The following is a 19,308-nucleotide window of genomic DNA, read 5'->3' as shown; positions in this document are numbered from 1 at the left end:
CCTCAAATCATAATAATCTCTGGAGCTATTATTATTTAGCTTCATATGTGAAAACGGATTTATCAAAAAAAGTGTTCTTTGGAATAATTTTAATCTTTTTTCTCTTGTGAGTACTCTGTTCTCAAAAAAAGCAAAACATCCAGAATAAGTACTGTAATGCAGTACTGTACTGAAAGAAAAATTATGGGGCATGTAGTGAAGGTTTTTTTAAAAGTTTTTGCTACTTTCAAATTTGCTGTTATGTGGGCTCTTCTAGGCAAGGAAAAATGGAAGTGGCAACAGACTTGTCTGACTTCTGGGTACAGGCTGAACTGCCTGGCTTCCTTCAGTTGGCTGAAAGACTTCATTTTAAAGGGCTCCTTCGCCTTTTCCTTTTTCCTGAGGATGATGTGATTCTATCTGTGCATTCAGAATTATCCTGGCAATGATGAAATAGAAACTAATTAGGAAGTGGATGTTAAGGCACCATAAGCCAATGGGGAGATTCTGAAGCATTATGTATCTTTGAAGAGCTCTTTTCACATTACTTTTTTTCCAAGTGCTGTTCTACTGTCTAAGCTCCTAACAGTTACTCTTTGTAAGGTACAAAGTGAACAGAAAAACAGGTTATGAAACAAAAGTGATATTTCCCTTCTCAAATCTTGTAGGTAAGTTAGATTGTCTTCTTTTGATGCAAGAAAACTAGAAATTTGGACAGAAAAAAAGTTCAGATGGAAGTTCAAATTGCCTGCTCCGTACAGCTTTTCTTCAAATAGAGGACTACCTCTAGTCAATGCCTGCAAAGATGAACCTGTGTTTAAATGCTAAGCAAGACCACTATCAAAAACCCATACAAACCTAAATTTGGATCTTTCTGAAGTAGAACCAACTGCATAATATAACAAGTAATGGCTACTACCAGCATGCTGTGTATACACAACAATACCCTTTCAAGTTTTACAGTCTGGAATTGTGGCAGCAGGCCAGCACATTATCTTCTAATCCATTCCAAACCCAGGTTGCTAAATATTATAAATATTCATATATGCTATTGAAAACTACTAAGGGCTTTAGTCACACACTTTTTGCATAATCTTTGTGTTCCAAAAATTAAAGAATGTTTGTCCCTTTTTTTGCATATGGACAAGAGTGTGAATTCTCTTTTGTTCATCTCCACAAAACCTGAAACCAAATATGCACACATTCTCTAATCCTCTTTTCGCACCTGAAGGATGAAGAGGCTTGACAAAAAGAAGCATCAGTGGTCAGCACCATGGCACTATCTTGTGCTGCCATGGCAGGCCAGCACTTTCAGAGCTTTTTTCTGACTTCTGCACCCTCTACAGGTGTTATTCCTGACATAACGCTGGGTAATATCAGATGGAGAAGGTGCCATAGAAAGTAATCTTTGTTCAGGCTCTCTGAACAAAGATTTGAGAAATGGCACTCATAAAATTCCCAATTAATTGCATCTTCCCTTTGTCTATGAATACAAAATTCTGCACTGACAGTCAGAGTCTTGTTAGGCAGCTGAGATTTGGGAAAAAAAATCAGTAAGTGGTCAAGAGTATGAAATACTGCCTGTCCGTAAGGGGAGTCATGCTCAGTACTTTCCTCACTTTCCTCTCTCTTCTTTCCCTGCCAAGACCTAATTCTAGGAAAGCATTTATAAATACATAGCTATAAAAGCAGTGTCACTTAAATGGTGTATATTGCCATGTGCTGCAGGTTGTAGGTCATCCTGTATCTGCTAAATCATACAGAGTTTACAGGAACTATTACTACTGGTGCTATTTGGGTGCTTGCCTTCACCTGAGAAGAGGGTCATTCTAGATCACAAACTAATTGTGTTTGCTGCCTTCTGCCACCTTTTATCTTTCACATACTTGCAGCTCTCAAAATCTTCTCCACTTTCCAAACTAAAACTACAGTATTTAAAAAGCTTTAGAAGTTTTGCTCCTCTGTAATAAATACGTCTTCAGTTATTACATAGATGAGTCTTCTGAAGGCACATTTACAACTAACATGTACTGTCAAGTCACCAGGGGAGAAGAGATGTAGGTGGTTTGGTGTCATGTCATATATGCCAAACTAGAATGTACATCTGAGCAACACTATGGTGGAAACAGCTTGCAATTACTCCCCATCAGCTTCTTGCAGTGAGGTAAGCAAAAGACATCCAATACTTCTCTTAAACCATGGCTTGTTTGCTATTGAAGACAAAGACTTTTACCAAAGACTTACACTACAAAGACCAGTAATTTAGTAATTTTGCCTTATTGACAAATGCATAAATAATATTTTACAGGCTGGATTTTAAGGCTTTGTGCAATGGCATGAGTAAAGAGTACAAACACAGTGCAAATACAAAGAGCATACCTATTTCTGACATGTTCAGGACTCTTTACTCTCATCTTGTACAAACGAAATGGGTCTGTTTACAAACCTCCCTCTTTACCCATAGCTGTGGCTTTGCCACACGTGATTACTCTCTTCCCTGGATAGGTGTCCCTGTCCTCCCACTGCTCACGGCCTCCTCCAGATAAGGCATCTGTGGGGATCAGTGGATGGGAAAGGGGAAGAAAGAGCAGGCAGTCACAAATGCTGCAACAGGTAAAGCTCAGCAATTCTCTGCAGAGTGATGTCCCCTTACTACTGCCAATACCACTGTTCTGTCAGTCCACCACTGAAAAGATTGATATACAGGAAAGCATAGCAGGAAAAAATTGACTCAATCTTGTTCTTTGTTAGCTTGAGTTGCTAAAAAAGACTAGGCTAATGTGGCTAAACACCATCTGTCTGTTTTTCCCTTCTTCTCTAGATAATTTTGTTCAATTTGAAAAAAGAACCCAGAGTTTTCAAACACAAGAAAGCTCCTACCAATTTTGTGTTAAAACAGATGGCTGTGGACAAGAGAAAGATTGTGTAAGTGTCCTCCTGTCTCCTTCAGGAAAAAGGCTGTAGTGCAAGTTCCTATGTTATGACAAAAGCCTATTCACACAGAATTCCCCAGCCATGAAGAAACAACACATGCCCCAGCCACGAGGAGAGATCTGAGGAGAGCTCAAGCAGCCATGAAACACAAATATTTGGGAAATCAGGCCTTGCTGCTTCTGGCACTCAGGGAGTTCCTGGCTCAGACACTGCCTGACAGCTTCTCTGTGTTTTAAGATGCATCATTTAATATAAATAATAACAGAAACATCACAAAACAGAAAAGATTTAAAGGAAGTTGTTTCAGCTGAAGAGATGCCACTAGATCAAACTTCTACTTTTGGCTGCCAGTTACAGGAATAAAGTTGTCAGCAGCACATCAGCTGTCGGGATCAGAGCTCTGTGGTGAGAATGCAGATGCAGTGCCAGAGGCTGTTCTCAGTTTCATCACTGTGCTTACATGGGAGTAGGAGGGACCCACCTCCTCCAGGGGCAAATGGCACCACCAGTGGCAACTACCCAGATATTTTTATTCATAAACTTCAGCAAACATAAAAGAAAACAATCTTCCAAAGAACCAAGGTGTTTCAGAAACGTCAGTAAGAGTGGCTCCCAGCAATACTCTAAGGAATATCCATCTGCTTATGACAGAACATTGTGCAGCACAATAAACAGACAGAAGCAACAAATGGCAAGACACGATGTCTGTGAGAAAATCTGGTTTCTACTTTTCTCCTGAAAACGGCAAAGTAACATTGCAAAAACACCTTGGGCTTATCCTTATTTAAAAGAGAGGAGAATTTACCAGAGAGTTATCTGGCTGAGTGGTCTTGTCTTCACAGTTTAATATCTGGAAATTATGTGTGGATATGACAGTTTTAAGCTTAACACAAGTAGGCGGCAGTGACTGAGGTTTAACAGTAGGCTTTTCTTCTTTGCTTGACCTGATGACACATGCAAAAAGCTAAAAACTGCCAGGTCCACAGTAGGATTTGAATGAATTATGTGGGTGGAATTTGAATACAGGTTTCTCTGAACAGCTACGGGTTGAGAAAGGCAGTAAAAGCACCATAGAAGCATGCAAAAGAGCTAGTGAAGAACAATAAAGATATGAAAGATATACTTGCAGTAAGGCCTGGGGGAAAAGCAGAGTGAACTTTTAGGTAGAGTACCAACTGAAGAAAAGCTTAGAATACTAAAAAAGGAGAATGTTTCCCTTTCTGGTGAGTTAAGGAACATGAGACATAATACTGAATCCGTAACAAATATGCAGCATCAAAAATGCATTATCTGATCCTCACATTCCTCTCCTAAAGAAAATTATCAAAACTTAGATTACTGGTACTATATTCTTGCAGCATAAAGTATTATTTAAAACTTTTGGGTGCTACTAGCAAACTCTTTTTCTAGGGGTAACATTCTTTTGAAGATAAGACAATGAGCAGACTATGGTAAAGAGGGCAGAACTGCAGCAATTTAGATACAGATCAGTTTAAGCTGCTATAAAATTCACTCTTGGCCTTGGGAGTGCCTAAATGTGGTACAGAGTGGTGCAGAACTATTCTTAAATAACAAGCCTGTGTCGAACTTCTGTCTACGGGAAGTGCTTACAGAAGAGCTCCTCCCTTCTGTAATGGCTTTCACACAAAATGAGGCATAAAGAACTTGAAGCAGGAGCTCTGAGGCCAGTGGATGTACCAGCTCTTCTGGCTCAGAAGGTGTAAACAAGCCAAGTGAGGTGGAGATGCTGGAGCTAGCCACAGAACCATGGCTATAGCAATGCAACTGCCATCCATTCCATTTAGAAGTTTTCCATTCAAGTCTTTGTGTTCCTCCAAGTATTCACTATCTCTACTGTTATATCTACACCTAACTATAACAGGCAATGCAGAAAAGAAGTCATTTTCTGCAGGTAGAAGGCTCAAGGCCTTTGGAAGGAGATGGCAACACAGTCTGCATATGCAATTACAGAATGCCATTATTGCAAAATGAGGTCAGGCCCTTACTCAGGCATTAGCACTGCCATTTACTTACAAAATGTCTCATCTTAGTAAAGGGATATTTTCACCCAAGAACAGAGGATGTCCTGAAGCTACAGATTAAAATCTAAGATAATTCACTCAGAGTGATGATCACTTTTCTGTGAAGTTTTTTAAAGAGCTTAAAGTACTTCTTTTTCCCCCTCTGCAGTTATCAGTGCTCAGAGGGTCAGATAAATGCCTCCACAGTGCAGTGGAAACAACTGGAGTTATGTAACTCCAGTGGAATGGAGTGGTTCTGATTACTGTACTACTAAAAACAAGCACATGTAGGTGCCAGAGGAAATATGCTCTAGCATGGCTGCTGAATGGCTGAGAGGAAACATCCTCAAGTTGTGCCAGGGGAGGTTTAGATTGGATGTGAGAAAAAGTTTCTTCACTTTAAGGGTGGTCAGGCATTGGAATAGACTGCCCAGGAAAGCAGTGGAGTCACCATGACTGGCAGTGTTCAAAAAAGCACGTGGATGTGGCACTTGGAGACAAGGTTTACTGGGGAATCCAGTGGTGCTGGGCTAAGAGTTGGATTCAGGGATCTTGGAGATCTTCTCCAACCTTAGTTATTCTGTGATTTGACTGCCAGAGCAGTAAGTCAGGTTTGGTTTTCCTATGCAGATGCCATAGCTGGGTTTGGCTAATGCAGGTTCTCAGATACTGGTGTCATTAACCACACTAATGAGAATCATGACCTTAGCAACCAAGAAAATGTCTTCTCACTGCTGAGAAACTCCCGTTTCAGCTGAGACTTCTGCCATGGAAAGTTGTCTGTCTGAAGTTTTTGACAATGGTGTTTGAAACTATAACAGCTTAGGTGCAGGACTTATATCAAATTTGAGCATACTCTAGCCTTTTACCATTGATTTTCCCTTCCAGTAGGAAAGCAATCAAGCCACAGACCTCTTTTCATTTGTGAACGGAAAGAAGAAAATATATGCTGTGCAAGTTCTTTTCAATGTTTTTTTCATTCTCCAAGGAGCAATGCAGAACTATTCCAGCCTGAGGCAGTTCTGGTCTGTTTGAAGGAACAGCAGTTAAAATCACAAGTTGGTCCCAAACTGTTAAAAAGTGTCTCTAACAGCTCTGCTTCCTGTCCCTGATACTCCCTCTCCTAGGAAGCATTTTGGCTCTGCAAGGCTGAGTGGGCAGTTTATTCTCCACCTCTGTGAGGTTTTCCAGAAAACCAGAGGCCTCAGGCTCTGTGTACAATGCAGGCTATTTTTGCCAGGTCTTGGTTCTGCCTTCATTCTCTCTAGCCCTGAAAGTCACTGTTGAGAAGTTCACTCTTGAACAGGTGAATAGGGAAGCATTTTTAAGTTTCCTTTCAAATATGCCATACATACCATTTTTTCGAAGTTTACTAGATTGTCAGTGAATGTCTTGTTTCCCTCATGAGTAAACGTCATATCTGTATAGAAATAAAAAACACATAAAAGCCCATTTCAGAATAATGGCCGTACAAAACAGCAGAATGATCTACCCTTATAAAAATTGTAGCATCTGTAAAAGTAAAATATTTAGATTTTAATTTGCAGCATTTCTAAGACTAATAAAATTGAGGTATGATATTCAGATGTACAAAAGCAGTTGTCTTGTCTCTGTGTCACGCTTTTCATAATGGAAAAAGATCATACCTCACACTGAGATTGATTTTTGCTTTTTCTTGCTGCTACTCTTATCCTTCAGATATTTGACAAATAGCTTTCAAGTTAATAATTCTGGTAACATCCAAGCTTACCTTTTATAAGCAGTGGCATGAAAGGAATTATTGGAGGGTCCAATTTAGCTACAGTTAGTCTGTAGGCCCTATGGTTTCTTGATGGATCCTTACAAAAAAGATAAATCAAATAATTACTAATATGTATTATTATATGTATCAAGACACTATATGCATTCATTTAGACGTCATGGCATTTATTAAAAACATTATTTTTTCCTGTGACTTTAAAAGTGCATCTGCAAATTCAGACACCTTTTATCATTCTCCTGGACTGGTTACACAATGAGAATGCAGCCACTAAACACAAACATTTTTTCATGCCAAATAATTAGGTTAGACATGATTACAAAAACATTCTTCATAAAAGAAACCACATATTTCTTCCTCCCTCCTGCAGATCCAGTATTGCCTGGAAAAATCCAGGTTGAAAAATAGAATTTCCCATATGTACTATTGGAAAACAAGTGATGAAGCTTTTCTGAGTTCCCAGATTAACTTTGAGTGGTACATAAGTTCTCTCAGAGTAGGTTCCTAAGAGTATAATTTATTAGTCATACATACTTGTTTTAGCAGCTCTAAAATGGGATCATAAACTTCTTAAAGTCAAACAAGGACATATAAAATGTTCTGAATCAAGGAATTCAAATCAGAAACTGAATTATCTCAGACTGTGCATAGAATAAGGGATCTATTGCTATTCACCATTAAGCTTTCAAACTCTGCATAGATCTTCTTGAACTTGCTTGGGAGTTTCTGTTAATAAAAACAAAAATAGCAAACCTTAATTAAATCTGATCAGTGCGGTAATTTTACTGTAAATGCTAGTTCCTTCTACAACGCCCTAAGTCAGGAAAGTGCTCTTTTTTTGCCAGATATTTCTAACAATGTGCTAATCTAAAATACAACATGTTTCCTAGCAACCAGATTAAAAATAGAGACGGGACCAGCCATGAAACCTGGATCCTAATTTAAACCCCGACTTGAATTTAGTCCTTTGGGATGTTTAGATTCAGATTTTTGTTTGACTCACATAGCAATCACTGAATTCAGAATGTAATGGAAATTCATGTGGATGCTTTCAGGACATCCCTGATTATAGCCTATCTGAAAATATAATTTACACACAGCTTGCGTAGGGGCAGATCAGCTTAATTATTCATACCTATGATGAACTGCCCTTGCAAACATTCATATCCAGGCCTGGGCGTTTCCAGGAGGTTTTTTTGCTCATGCTGATGCATTTATTAGTAAAATTTTTGACATGCTCAGCAGCAAATGTCCTCCATCACTTTCTGGGGTACAAATTAATAAATATTTTTTCAGTCCACAATACCTACACAAATGAATAATGGTCAGATGATCATGCAATGATTGAGATGAGATGGGCTTTACTAAAATTTTTCTTTCCCCCTCATGCATAGTATGTTACGCACATTAAATAACTTTACTTTAAAGACTATAAGATATGTTATAAATTAGTTTCAGAGAGCACTGTGAATTTTTATGTACAATCAGAACATGTCAGTTATTTTTAATAAGAAATTCCTCTGTATTTGCTGAATTTTTCAGACTACTATTAGCAGTGGATAACATTAAAAATTAATAGAGACTTCATAGTACAAAAATTATTTTTTGCAATACTTTCTACATTTGAAGTGTGTACCCTAGCAAGCTATTTACACTGTGCCACAGCAAGGGCCTAATTTTTAATGATGTGTGTCAACAACTGTGTGCCTAGTTTGCATATGCATGCAGATTAGGTATTTGTGAAGTAAGTGGTATAATTGGACATTTGCACCTGCAAATATCTAATTTCTGCATGCAACTAATGTAAATGCATGATAATATAGGAAAAAAATCAGGTCTTGGTATGTTTGTCTTTAAGTATTTTCTGTATATATCTGGCTAAAAATCAAATTGCAGAAATTCTCGTTAAACCAGCTGCTCTAAAGAACCAGAGTGTGATAACATTTCCATGATCTCAAGTTAATTCTCCACATGTACATATGATCTGCCCTGCTACCAGCTCAGACCTGGTGCCCATTTCAGATTGCTGTATGTAGTATATACATTCAATTCCTTCTTCTCTAGTCCTATACTGTCTCAGCTCTCCCAACTCCTCTCAGTAGCCACAAATAAAGGGTTATTGTTTTGAGAAACTGAAAAGCTTTGCCTGTAGCAGTGATTTTATATGATACAAGTACTTTTGAAAACAGGACTGGTATACTCTCAGACATGTTAGTCTGATGTCCTGTTTCAGAGCACATTTTTAACAGTATTCAAATTTTGCTCTCAGTCGCATCAATAACCTCAGTCATGCTAATTATTTTGAATTTCTAATGAACAAAATGCATGCACATTTAAATCTGTTATGCTTTTGATAACAAGTATATTCTCAGTGGTTACACTGTGCTGGACACTGCACCCTTTTTACACACTCATATGAAAGAGCAAAGCCAGAGAAAAAGGTGGAAGCACTGAGAATGAAGACCAAACTGCCAGTAAGCATGGAAATGCATGTCAGAGAGAAAACCAGAACTGGTTAGGAGAAACCCACATTTTAACAGGGCAACAGAGTCCCTGTGGAGATCAGAAAATAATATGTATAAACAGAGGATGTATTTTAGAGAATTATCAGTGGAGTGACCTCATTGAAACACCAGTAAAGTGAAGGCACACAGAGGATGGGCTGATCTAAGAAGTTAGCTGGCTAGCTTGCTCATCCTGTTGGGCAGTTTAGCTCAGCAACAGGAGCCACTGTTGCCACTCTTGTTAACTGCTGTGACTATTCAGCACGTCCATGGGTATACTATACTGCCTTACCAATAAATATTGTCAGCTTTAGCTAAGGCTTATGGTTAGGAGCTGAATTAGTAGATCTAGTTTTATCAATAATAAAGGCCCAATTAATGTTTTTGCTAAGCACAAGTCCCCATCAAGCTTATAAAATCCTGGAACAGGATTTTAGCAAAGACTTACCTCCCACGTTAATGAGAGACGGCTCACAGCAACATTACTCAGTCCCATAATAATAGCGAAAAAGGAATTCAGATTTTTGTATTCTTTACAGCTGAAACACAAAGGGACAGACTTTAAGTTGTATATATCAGTCAGAGCAGTACTTATGACAACCTTAGGAGAGCTGAACCCAGGCATCTAGCTTAGGAGTGACTGAATGTAGGCAGTCCTGGCCAGCATGCTTGCAGACACTTCTGCACCAATGCGTTAGCACTTCACCACACTCTGAAGGCTTCTTTCCCTTCCCTCCTAAAATGACCTCCCTTCTTCTGCTTCACTGGGTGCCAGCTTCCGCAAGGACTTCTAGTCTTTGAAGCAATTCTCCACCCAGAAACACAGTACTGAAACTGGGCTCAATTCAGTCCCAAGGGATACCAGAAACAGTGTAAACAACTGTTTATAACTTTGTTTGCTGCAAACTTGCTGACAGCTCCTGAACAGCTAATGAATGCTTGAAGCTCTCCTTAGGCAATCTTCATTGCAGTTTACAGGGCCACTCTTTTTAAAGGGAGAAGACCATCTGTCTAGAGATGCCCCATGCCAGTGACCTCTCCTGCAGTGTAGGATTTCTCTTACTTACAGATTCTGTGACTTCTAGTATGTTTCAGGAAAAGACCAGCCATTTGTTACCAGCATCATTAAAGAGGTCCTGGGCAAAAGGAGCTCCAGGTCATACTCCATCTCTAATGCAAAGAAGGATTTTGCTATCAGTCAGGAAAAACTGGAACATGTAATTGAGTGCTATGAAGATCCAACATGTCATATGAAGGAACAGATACAATCTGATGGGCATAGTCAATCTGACTGGCATAGTCAACACAACTGCTCAGCTGGGTCTGCCTCAGTGGCTCACTGACTCAATAGGAAGGAAAGAGATAGAAAAAAGCTTATTAGAAAAAAAACCCACAAAACTGCATCTCACTGGGTTTTTGCAAGTAATCTCTTATTTTTCTCAACTGATATGCCAACATCCAATTTCAGTACCTCAGTTTCTGTTTCTTCAGCTGTCAGTAGCTTTCCTTAGGGGTTGGTATTGAGACTGTTGGGGTTTAATATCTCTATCAGTGGCATCGTGTGCACCCTCAGCAGGTTTGCTGGTGACACCAAGCTGTGTGGTGCAGTTGACATGCTGTACAGAAGGGATACCACCCAGAGAGACTTTGACAGGCTTGAGAGGTGGGACTGTGTGAACCTCATGAAATTCAACAAGGCCAAGTGCAAGGTCTTGTACCTAAGTTGAGGAAATCCCAAGCACAAACATGAGCTGGGTGAATGGAGTGAGAGCTGCCCTGGGGAGAAGTACAAGAATCTTACATGAGCTGATAGTATGTGCTTGCAGCCCCAAAAGCCAACAATGTCCTGGGCTGCAGCAAAAGCATTGTGGCCAGCAGGCCAAGGAGGGTAGCTCTCCCCTACTATTCTTCTGAGGCCCTGTTAAAGGCCCCACTTGCAGAGCTGTTTCCAGCTCTGAGACTCCAACATATGAAGGACATGGATCTGCTGGAGTTGAGTGCAAAGGAGGGCACTGATGTGGTGAGACACTGAACAGCCTGCCTAGAGAAGCTGTGGATGCCCTGTTCCTGGAAGGGATCAAGACCAGGTTGGATGGGGCTTTAAGCAACCTGGTCTAGTGGAAGGTGTTCCTGCCCATGGCAAGGGGGCTGGAACTTGATGATCTTTACGGTCCTTTCCAACCCAAACTATTCTATGATTCCATGACTTACCAAGAAAACTTTAACAAGATTCAATCTATGATTCTCATATTTTTAATTAATCATTGAAGCTCTTAGCTCCTCTGAGGTATCCTTAGCTTCAGACAAAATTAGTACAATCATCTCATCCTACTCTCTGACTCCATAATTGTCACATCATCCTATTCTCCATCACTCATCATCCATACCATTCTATTCTTTCTGTACTTCCATTTTACCAGACTTTGTATTGAGTGAGTGAATCCTTGAGATCTTGGCCTCACTTGTGTCTGCACTGTGTGAACACTGAGCATGTGAATAAATGATCTCTCCCATATGCTGGTTGGTCTGTTGGGAAATTGCTGCCCTCTCAGATCTTCTGGCAGAGCTGCTCATACAAATTCTCCCACATTAGATTAGTGACAGTGAGCAAGGGTAGAAAGGATAAACTGAAATGCTAAAGCTACATCAACTTACTCTACTAGTCCAGGTCAGGGAGTGCCTAGTTAGTGGATCTGAGGGGAGATAAAGATGAAAAGCAGAAAGCATAGACTGTCCATGATAACCTCTTCCCTAGGCACAAGTAAATCCATAAAGGGATAACTGTCCACAGCCCATGACAGGATTAGGAATAAATTATGGCAGGGTAAAATAATTAGTAACACACAGAACTAGTGCTCAAACAAAGTAGGCAGCTGCAACTGTATCTGCAATATTTAATTTGAATCTACCTTCATATTAAAAAGGAAATGTTTTCCCAAATACCCTGGTAAGGAATACAATTTGACAAAGTCCCAGTTAAAATCCATATAGACACATGATGTTCTACCCCAGATATTCAGTAAATTCTACAGGGACTACTATAAATAGCTCAGTTCCAGATAAAGGACCCCTGTAAGGCACTAGAAACAGAGCTGTATGGCTCTACTGCATATAAACTCCATGTAAAATGTCAAAAAGTGGATCCTCGGAAGAACCACAATGCACCACCTCAGAGCTGAGGTCCCTCTGCCCCACAGAATGGACTGCACCAGAAAAACCTTCCTGTTAGGATGAATAGTAAACACACACACACACTCTCTGGTCTCCAAAACAAATATGTACATGGTTAAAGTCTCTTTGTACTTACAGAAGCATATTCATCTTGGCATTTTTTCTGTAAACACACATTTCAGAAATTTCTTACAGGCTCCTTGGGCTTATAACATATGCATATGTACAAAAAGAATGATTTTCAAAATTTGAATGAAAGTATCCAAGTACATCAATACACAAGAAGGCTTCTAAACAGCCTGTGAATATATCCACAAAGAGAAAATACACACAAACTGCATTTGCAGATCTCCGTAAGAGTATGTGCAAGGACATCCCAGAAGGACTTTCTTATACAATTAATATGGGAAGAACTCACTCTTTGAAATATAGTTCACTTCTTCCTTCGTTTGAAAGTTCATTCCTACAATAGCTGGAGAAAAGATATGAACCTGGTAACCCCTACATCCTTTTCCAGCAGATGCTAAAGCGACATTGGCTCCTGGAACTGAAAGCACATGTGCACAGCACTTGGAGCCAGCACTTGGCCTTGCGCTTGCCTGCACAGACTGGGAGCACACATCAAGGGTGCATGGGGTGGCAGACACAAAATGATGTGCCTTCTGCAATGATATCTGCACCTCAAGCCACAGAACTGAAAAAAGCTTCTCAGTAGCAGTTAGCTTTGAAAATGAGTACGTGCAAGGCATCTCGTTACCACCAGTCATGCCTAAGATTAATAGTGCAGCACTAAGCTGTTCTCCCTGAACACTTTTCTAATGAGTCTAGTACTTCTAGGTAGGGTAAAGTTCTCATTAGGTCTCAAGGATCTTCACAGGCAAAACTTCCTCAAAGATATTGCTTCAAGGTCTGGGCTTTTTCTCCTCTCTAACTTTGGTGCACTTTGTGTTTGTTTTAGTGCATGTGTAGCAGCTGTTACCATGGCAGCACTGCACAGAGGGCAGCAGCCTGGCAAAACTCCCCAGCGCCTTTCCAGCAGCTGGAATTAAACCTGCCCTCTTGGTTTGTACAGAGGAAAATCTTGTGCTTTGGATTTCTCTGCTTTTAGGAGACAAAGAGGACCCAGCAGAGCAGACTGCTTTTAGCTATTTATTTTTAGCATTGTAGTGATACCAGAAACATGGAAGTAAACAGGAGGTTGTCAGGCTGTTGTAAATAGCACAAGATTAAACCCATGACTTGGAGGAACCCACAAACTAGGGCAGTTTATTAAGGAGATATTTAACTGTAATTTTTAGGATACTTGATTTCAAGTGTTTATGGAAATTACTATTGTATCTTAATGACCACATTTCAACATTTTCTCTTTTCGTGCCTGAGATTAGGAAAGACCCCGACATCTGTGTGGGTGCCACTGCCCTCTCCTGGGCACAGCCCGCCAGCCGCTTCCCACTCCTGTGCTGTGCAGTGAGATAATGGAACATGCGGTGCGTGTATTTTTAGAAACTAAAGAGGTAAATTCTGCCCTCTGTTCTAAATATAAATCTGATCCTTTATGCCCACCACCAGATTTTTTAAATCTTCAGCTTTGACCATAATCCAACTGCAGGGCCCAAAGCAGACCCAGAAGGAAGCTGGTACTTGCAGAGCAGGGTGTCCTGGAGGAAGGAGCCACACTGATCCCCAGTTTTGATGTGAACACAGACTTCAGCTATGTGCAATTACTAACTGGGAGGAGGGCAGCATCACAGCAGCAATAGTAATCTCTTCCTTTGCACAACTCCATGTAATGATGCAAAAAAGTTAAAACCTTGGTTTAACTGCAAGTAAAAGCATCTCTCTTGGTAGAACTGCCTAAAGGCTTCTAGCTACAATGCCCAGAGCTGTAGAGAAACACTACAGACCTCAGCAAACTGTTTTTCGGACATCAAAAAATGCAACAAATACACCATGAACTGGAAAGGGAGGGTGAGTATAACAAAAATCTGTACCTATGCAGGGCATAGATATACCCCTGTTCTCTCTGAAGTTAGTCACTGCTCCCTTTTCAGTCAGTCACTGAAAAGGGTCTGAAACTATTCTCTTGGTATCCCCCCTTCAAAATATTTGAATGTATGGATGAGATCTCCTCTCAGTCTACTTTTCTCTAGACTAAATAGGCCCTGCTCTTGCAGGCTCTCCTCCTATGTGAGAGATGCTACAGACCCCATATAATCTCCATGGCCTCCACTGGACCCTCTCCTTGTCACTTATGTGCTGATGAGCCCAGAACTGGGCACAGTATTCTAGATGTGGCCTCACCAGAGCTGAATAGAGAGGGAAGAACACCTCCCTTGACTTGCTAGCCACACTCTTCCTGATGCACCCAAGATCACACTGGCCCTCCTGGCCCCCAGGCCTACTTCTGGGTCATGGTGACCTTGTGATGTACCAACTGTTCCAGTCCCTCTCTGCAGAGCTATCCCTTAGTAGGTCAGCTCCCAACCTGTGCTGCTGCTTGGGGCTACTTTTCCACAGGTGCAAGACCCTACATTTCGTATCATCAGCAAACTTGCTGCAAATCCCAAACTGAATGAAAGTAACATGAGTGTCATCATCTCCATGCTACATCTCTTTACTCTCCCCTCTTATTTTCCCACTCAGGGCAATTCTGAGAATGGTTCTCCTGAGCAGAACCAGAAACATTTCTGTTCTCAGGAGAATTAGGCTCAATTTTGTTAATATTTACTAATTCACATACTAATATTTGCTAATGTATGGAAGGGTAAATGAAGGAGTCTCCTAATGAACTGAAATATATTTTCTCACAAATTTGATGTGTAACCATGGTCCTAAGAGATCACAGATCAAGGAGCAATGGAGAGCAGCACAAGAAAGAAGAACATGTAAAAGAAGAACAAGGTTTTATACAGCCCTATAAGAAAACAGACAGAATTAACAAATACAGAATGTTTTAATCTCTACTCTGTGTGGCTGTCTGAAAAGAGAAAATAAAAACACATTGACTATAGTGAACCTCACTTCCAGCTCCCATATGATTGTATACTTACTGGGCTGCTATCTTAATGTATTTCTTTAACAGCTGAACACGCTTGCTGAGTTGAGAGCAAAGACAAATCTCAGTGACCACCCAGAACTGAATTTCATTGAATCTTCTTAAAAACAAGTCAAGATTTGCCGTGGTCTTTTTAAAATTGTGCCTTCCAAAAGTGTGATAGATCAATTCCAGCTAGGAATGAGAAAACAGTTTGGAATTATTTTTGAAGTTACGTTTCTTCAAGGAAAGAGACTAAGACTGACCAGGCAAGTATCTAGCTTGAAACTTGCTCTGCAGTTTAGCTTACATTTATAGCTGCACAGATGACAAGGATTCAAGTTACAAATTCAGTATACAATAGCTAAGGCAGGCATAGTAGAAGTGTAACGACAGATTATATACAAACAACTTAATACCTAAAACAAACAAAAGTAATTCAACAAGCAGCATATGTCCAGAAGAAGTCTAACTTTATTTTTGTATTTTGTCTATAAAATTAAGAATGCCTTATACTGTCAAAACTTGCAGATGGCTTTATTGTAGAATTTTTGAAAATCAAGCTTAGAGAAGGCCTCAGAAATAATGCACAAAGCTACAATGTACAGTTAAACACTTTTTAATACTGCTGAACAGATAGAGCCTCATACCTCATGCACACAGTTGAAGAGCTCCCAGTCGTAAATTGTCATCTGATGTGCTAAGTCTTTGGAACTCATCAGTTCAAATGTTCCTACTGTACCAGTAGATGGTCCTTCTTGTTCTGGCAATGGTGCCTACAAACAAGAAAATATTATAAAAATATTTTAGATATTCTAAATCAAATGGTTGGTGCTTTCATTTCATAATATTTCTAACTTTTTTTTTCAGTGTGACCACTTTCCTAATCGTGTCTCTAATAGTAAAACTGAAATTGCAGTAAAACTGAGATTTGCTTTTAAACACAGGCAGGTATTAGGAAATGAGAAGCCCAGTGCAAAACCAGTATCCAGTATGCACAGGATAGTCAGGAAAATTCTGAAAGCTCTTCAGAGACAATGTAAGAAAATAAACCAGACTGTACTCAGTGTGTTATTTTTAACACTGTTCTAAATTTTGAATCTATAATACATGTTATGCTAACTAAAGCATGTGTGCTTGTTTAGAAGCATAGGTCTTTCCAAAAAACTTTTGTTTCCTTTTTCACATACACAAATAACTAGGCCACTAAGGACAAGCCAAATACTTTTACATATTTCTGATTCTAATGATTAGAATTTCTACATCTAGCATGCTTCAGAAATCTGCAGTGATTGCAAGATCTTCTGATAATTTCTAAAATAAACCTCATTGCCGCGCTCCCGCCCCGGTTCCCTTTATCTCAGCCCCGGCTAGCTCTTGTGGGGCGAGGGCGGGCGATGGAGGCACCCTCCGCCGCTCCCAGCTGGGGTTTGGAGAGTGCCTTTGTGGGTTCCGGGCAGCGCTAGCAAGCCTCGCGGTGGTAAATGAAGAGCGGATCCTGCTGGGGGCTAAGTCCGAGTTTATTGTAGCCCAACGGGGCTAAATATCTTAGAACGGTGCCAGCCAACAGGAACAAGCACAAGGTGCTTGCACTGGCTTATAAACTGTAAGGGAGGGGTATCCAACGACCAATGGGGATAGGGATAGGGGGTGGCTCCGGGATGGGGGGATATGGTGGGGTCCAATGGGGGAAGGATATGGGGGGAGCCCCAGGTCCTCGCCCAATCACCCGGTGCCCTGAGTGGAAGCTTCTGGATGGATGGGAAGGGGCACCGAGTGATAGACAAGGCACCCGGGGGGGGTAAAATGCCTCTTTCAGGGTGATGGATAGATACTGGGAAGGCGGGAAGGGCGGACAAGGCGGGAAAACTGGGGATAAACCAAGTTGCACACGGGGGTACAAAGGAATAAACCAATACATAATACAGGGATAATAAAACATATACATAACGCAACTCCACATCTCCTCCTTTTTTTGTTTAAAAAGAAAGAAAGGTGAAGAGGATAAAGTAAGTCTTTAAACGGGGTCTTCACAGTCACTGGGCTTATTTTAAAACTAGATGTTTCCTTTTTCTGGAAATTCTTCTTTTTGAAACCCTTCTTTGTTTAAGGGTTTCAGTTCATCACTATGTTAAAGCTTGTAAGAAACACAATGAGTCCCAGCAGCAGCAAAAGTCCTGTTTCTTTAGAAAGCAACTGAAATTAATAGTCGAGGTAGGGGAGGTCTAACTCAAAGGGGAACAGAGAATCCCAGGAGCCAGGGAGGGAAGAGGGGGGACCAGGTGAGGGGGACCTTTTCCGCCGTCGGAGGGCGGCGTACCCAACTTGAGGACTGTCCGGTTTTCTCTTCTGGGTCTTAGGGACATATGGTCTGACGAATTTGGAAGGGACCCATCTCAGGCCTGAGGGCGTGGATACGCAAGCGTACCCCCGTCCCCAGGTGACCAAGTCATAGGGTCCTTCCTGCCGCCAGGTCTCAGGGTTTTTAATGAGAACTGGCGGCTTTTCCCTGACCTTGCTCTGCTCGTAGGAATTAAAGTGCCTCGCGATGGGGGGGTTGAGGCACTCGAAGGAACAGTTTAAGAAATTGATGGTAAAAAGGGCCCGCGCTAACTGAACCTGTGGGGACTCATTTTTAGCTGACGACTGTTGTTGTTTAAGCATCCTTTTGATGCTTTGATGAGTCCTCTCTACCACGGCTTGACCTGTCGGGGAATAGGCGATGCCAGTTTTATGTTCTATTCCCCATTGCTGCAGGAAGCTTGCGAATTCCTTGGATGTGTACCCGGGGGCATTGTCTGTTTTTATCTGTTTTGGGACGCCTAGCATGGAGAAGGCTTGTATCAGGTGTTTCTCTACTTCCTTGGCCTTCTCTCCTGTGTGGGCAGAGGCGAAAACTGCTCCAGAGAAGGTGTCCACGGAGACATGGACGTACTTCATCCTCCCGAAGGAGGGGATATGAGTAACGTCTATCTGCCACACTTCACAGGACTTCAGACCCCTAGGGTTAGCCCCTGCGCTCACCGATGGTAGTGGGAGCGACTTACAGGACGGGCATGTGGCCACAATGGCCTTGGCCTGGTCTCGGGTTAGATGGAACTGCCGGACCAGACCAGGCGCATTCTGATGGTAAAGCTGGTGGCTGATCTTTGCTTGCTGGAACTTGTCCGGGAGCGGCGCCAGCTGTGCGGGGGCGGCAGCGAGGGAGTCGGCACGGCGATTACCCTCGGCCAAGAACCCCGGCAGGTCGGTGTGTGACCTGATATGCATCACATAAAACGGTTGCTCTCGGTGGGAGACTAGCTTTATCAGCTTAGAGAGCAACCTGTTAAGGGCATCGTTGGAGACACCTTGCAGGATTGCATCCTGTGCTCTAGACACTACACCTGCTACATAGGCCGAATCAGTTACCAAATTAAAAGGTTCAGAGAACCGCTCAAAAGCTCTAACGACTGCGGCCAACTCAGCTACTTGAGGGGATCCTTCTACTTCAACAACATCTGCCTCCCACTGCTGAGTTTGAGGATCTTTCCAAGTCACTACTGACTTGTGGGACCCTCCGGACGCGTCCGTAAAAACTGTTAGAGCCTTTAAGGGTTTTTTGCTCTGAATTTGTTTTGTTGACAGAGTGAATTGGATTTCGGAATTGAAAATTTTGTGGGCCGGTCTCAAAACAGAAATTTTTCCGGTGTAGCTGTCCAGTGCAAACTGCAATGATTCATTCTCTTGCAGCAGGTGTTCTAACATTGCCTTTGTGAATTGGCCTGATTCTAATTTCAAAGGAATGTGGATGTGATCAAAGTCACACCCCGCCAGCTCCCGAATCCGCGTTCTCGCTTTGCGGATTAGCTCCGCCACCAGCTCTTGTGGCTGTGTCAACCTTTTGGATCGTGAATGACTCAGGAA

General features: G+C 41.4%; 1 protein-coding gene across 6 annotated transcripts in view; it reads right to left on the bottom strand.

Annotated features, from left to right (window-relative positions):
- The window catches only part of RAPGEF4 (Rap guanine nucleotide exchange factor 4), a 152,007-nt gene that overhangs the window by 4,990 nt on the left and 127,709 nt on the right, over window positions 1–19,308 (bottom strand). For all 6 annotated transcript variants that reach the window (XM_021552514.4, XM_021552515.4, XM_077785053.2 and 3 more), the window contains 6 exons: window positions 16,053–16,178; window positions 15,419–15,597; window positions 9,646–9,736; window positions 7,369–7,419; window positions 6,685–6,772; window positions 6,290–6,354 (listed from right to left, as the gene is read on the bottom strand). In XM_021552514.4, coding sequence (XP_021408189.1) covers window positions 6,290–6,354; window positions 6,685–6,772; window positions 7,369–7,419; window positions 9,646–9,736; window positions 15,419–15,597; window positions 16,053–16,178 — 600 coding nt within the window. The remainder of the gene's footprint in view (window positions 1–6,289; window positions 6,355–6,684; window positions 6,773–7,368; window positions 7,420–9,645; window positions 9,737–15,418; window positions 15,598–16,052; window positions 16,179–19,308) is intronic.

The sequence above is a fragment of the Lonchura striata genome, chromosome 7 (assembly GCF_050655825.1).
Source record: "Lonchura striata isolate lonStrDom1 chromosome 7, ASM5065582v1, whole genome shotgun sequence".
Classification (NCBI taxonomy): domain Eukaryota; kingdom Metazoa; phylum Chordata; class Aves; order Passeriformes; family Estrildidae; genus Lonchura; species Lonchura striata.
The sequence above is the reverse complement of the archived record's forward strand: the minus strand, read 5'-3'. Positions and strand labels throughout refer to the sequence as shown.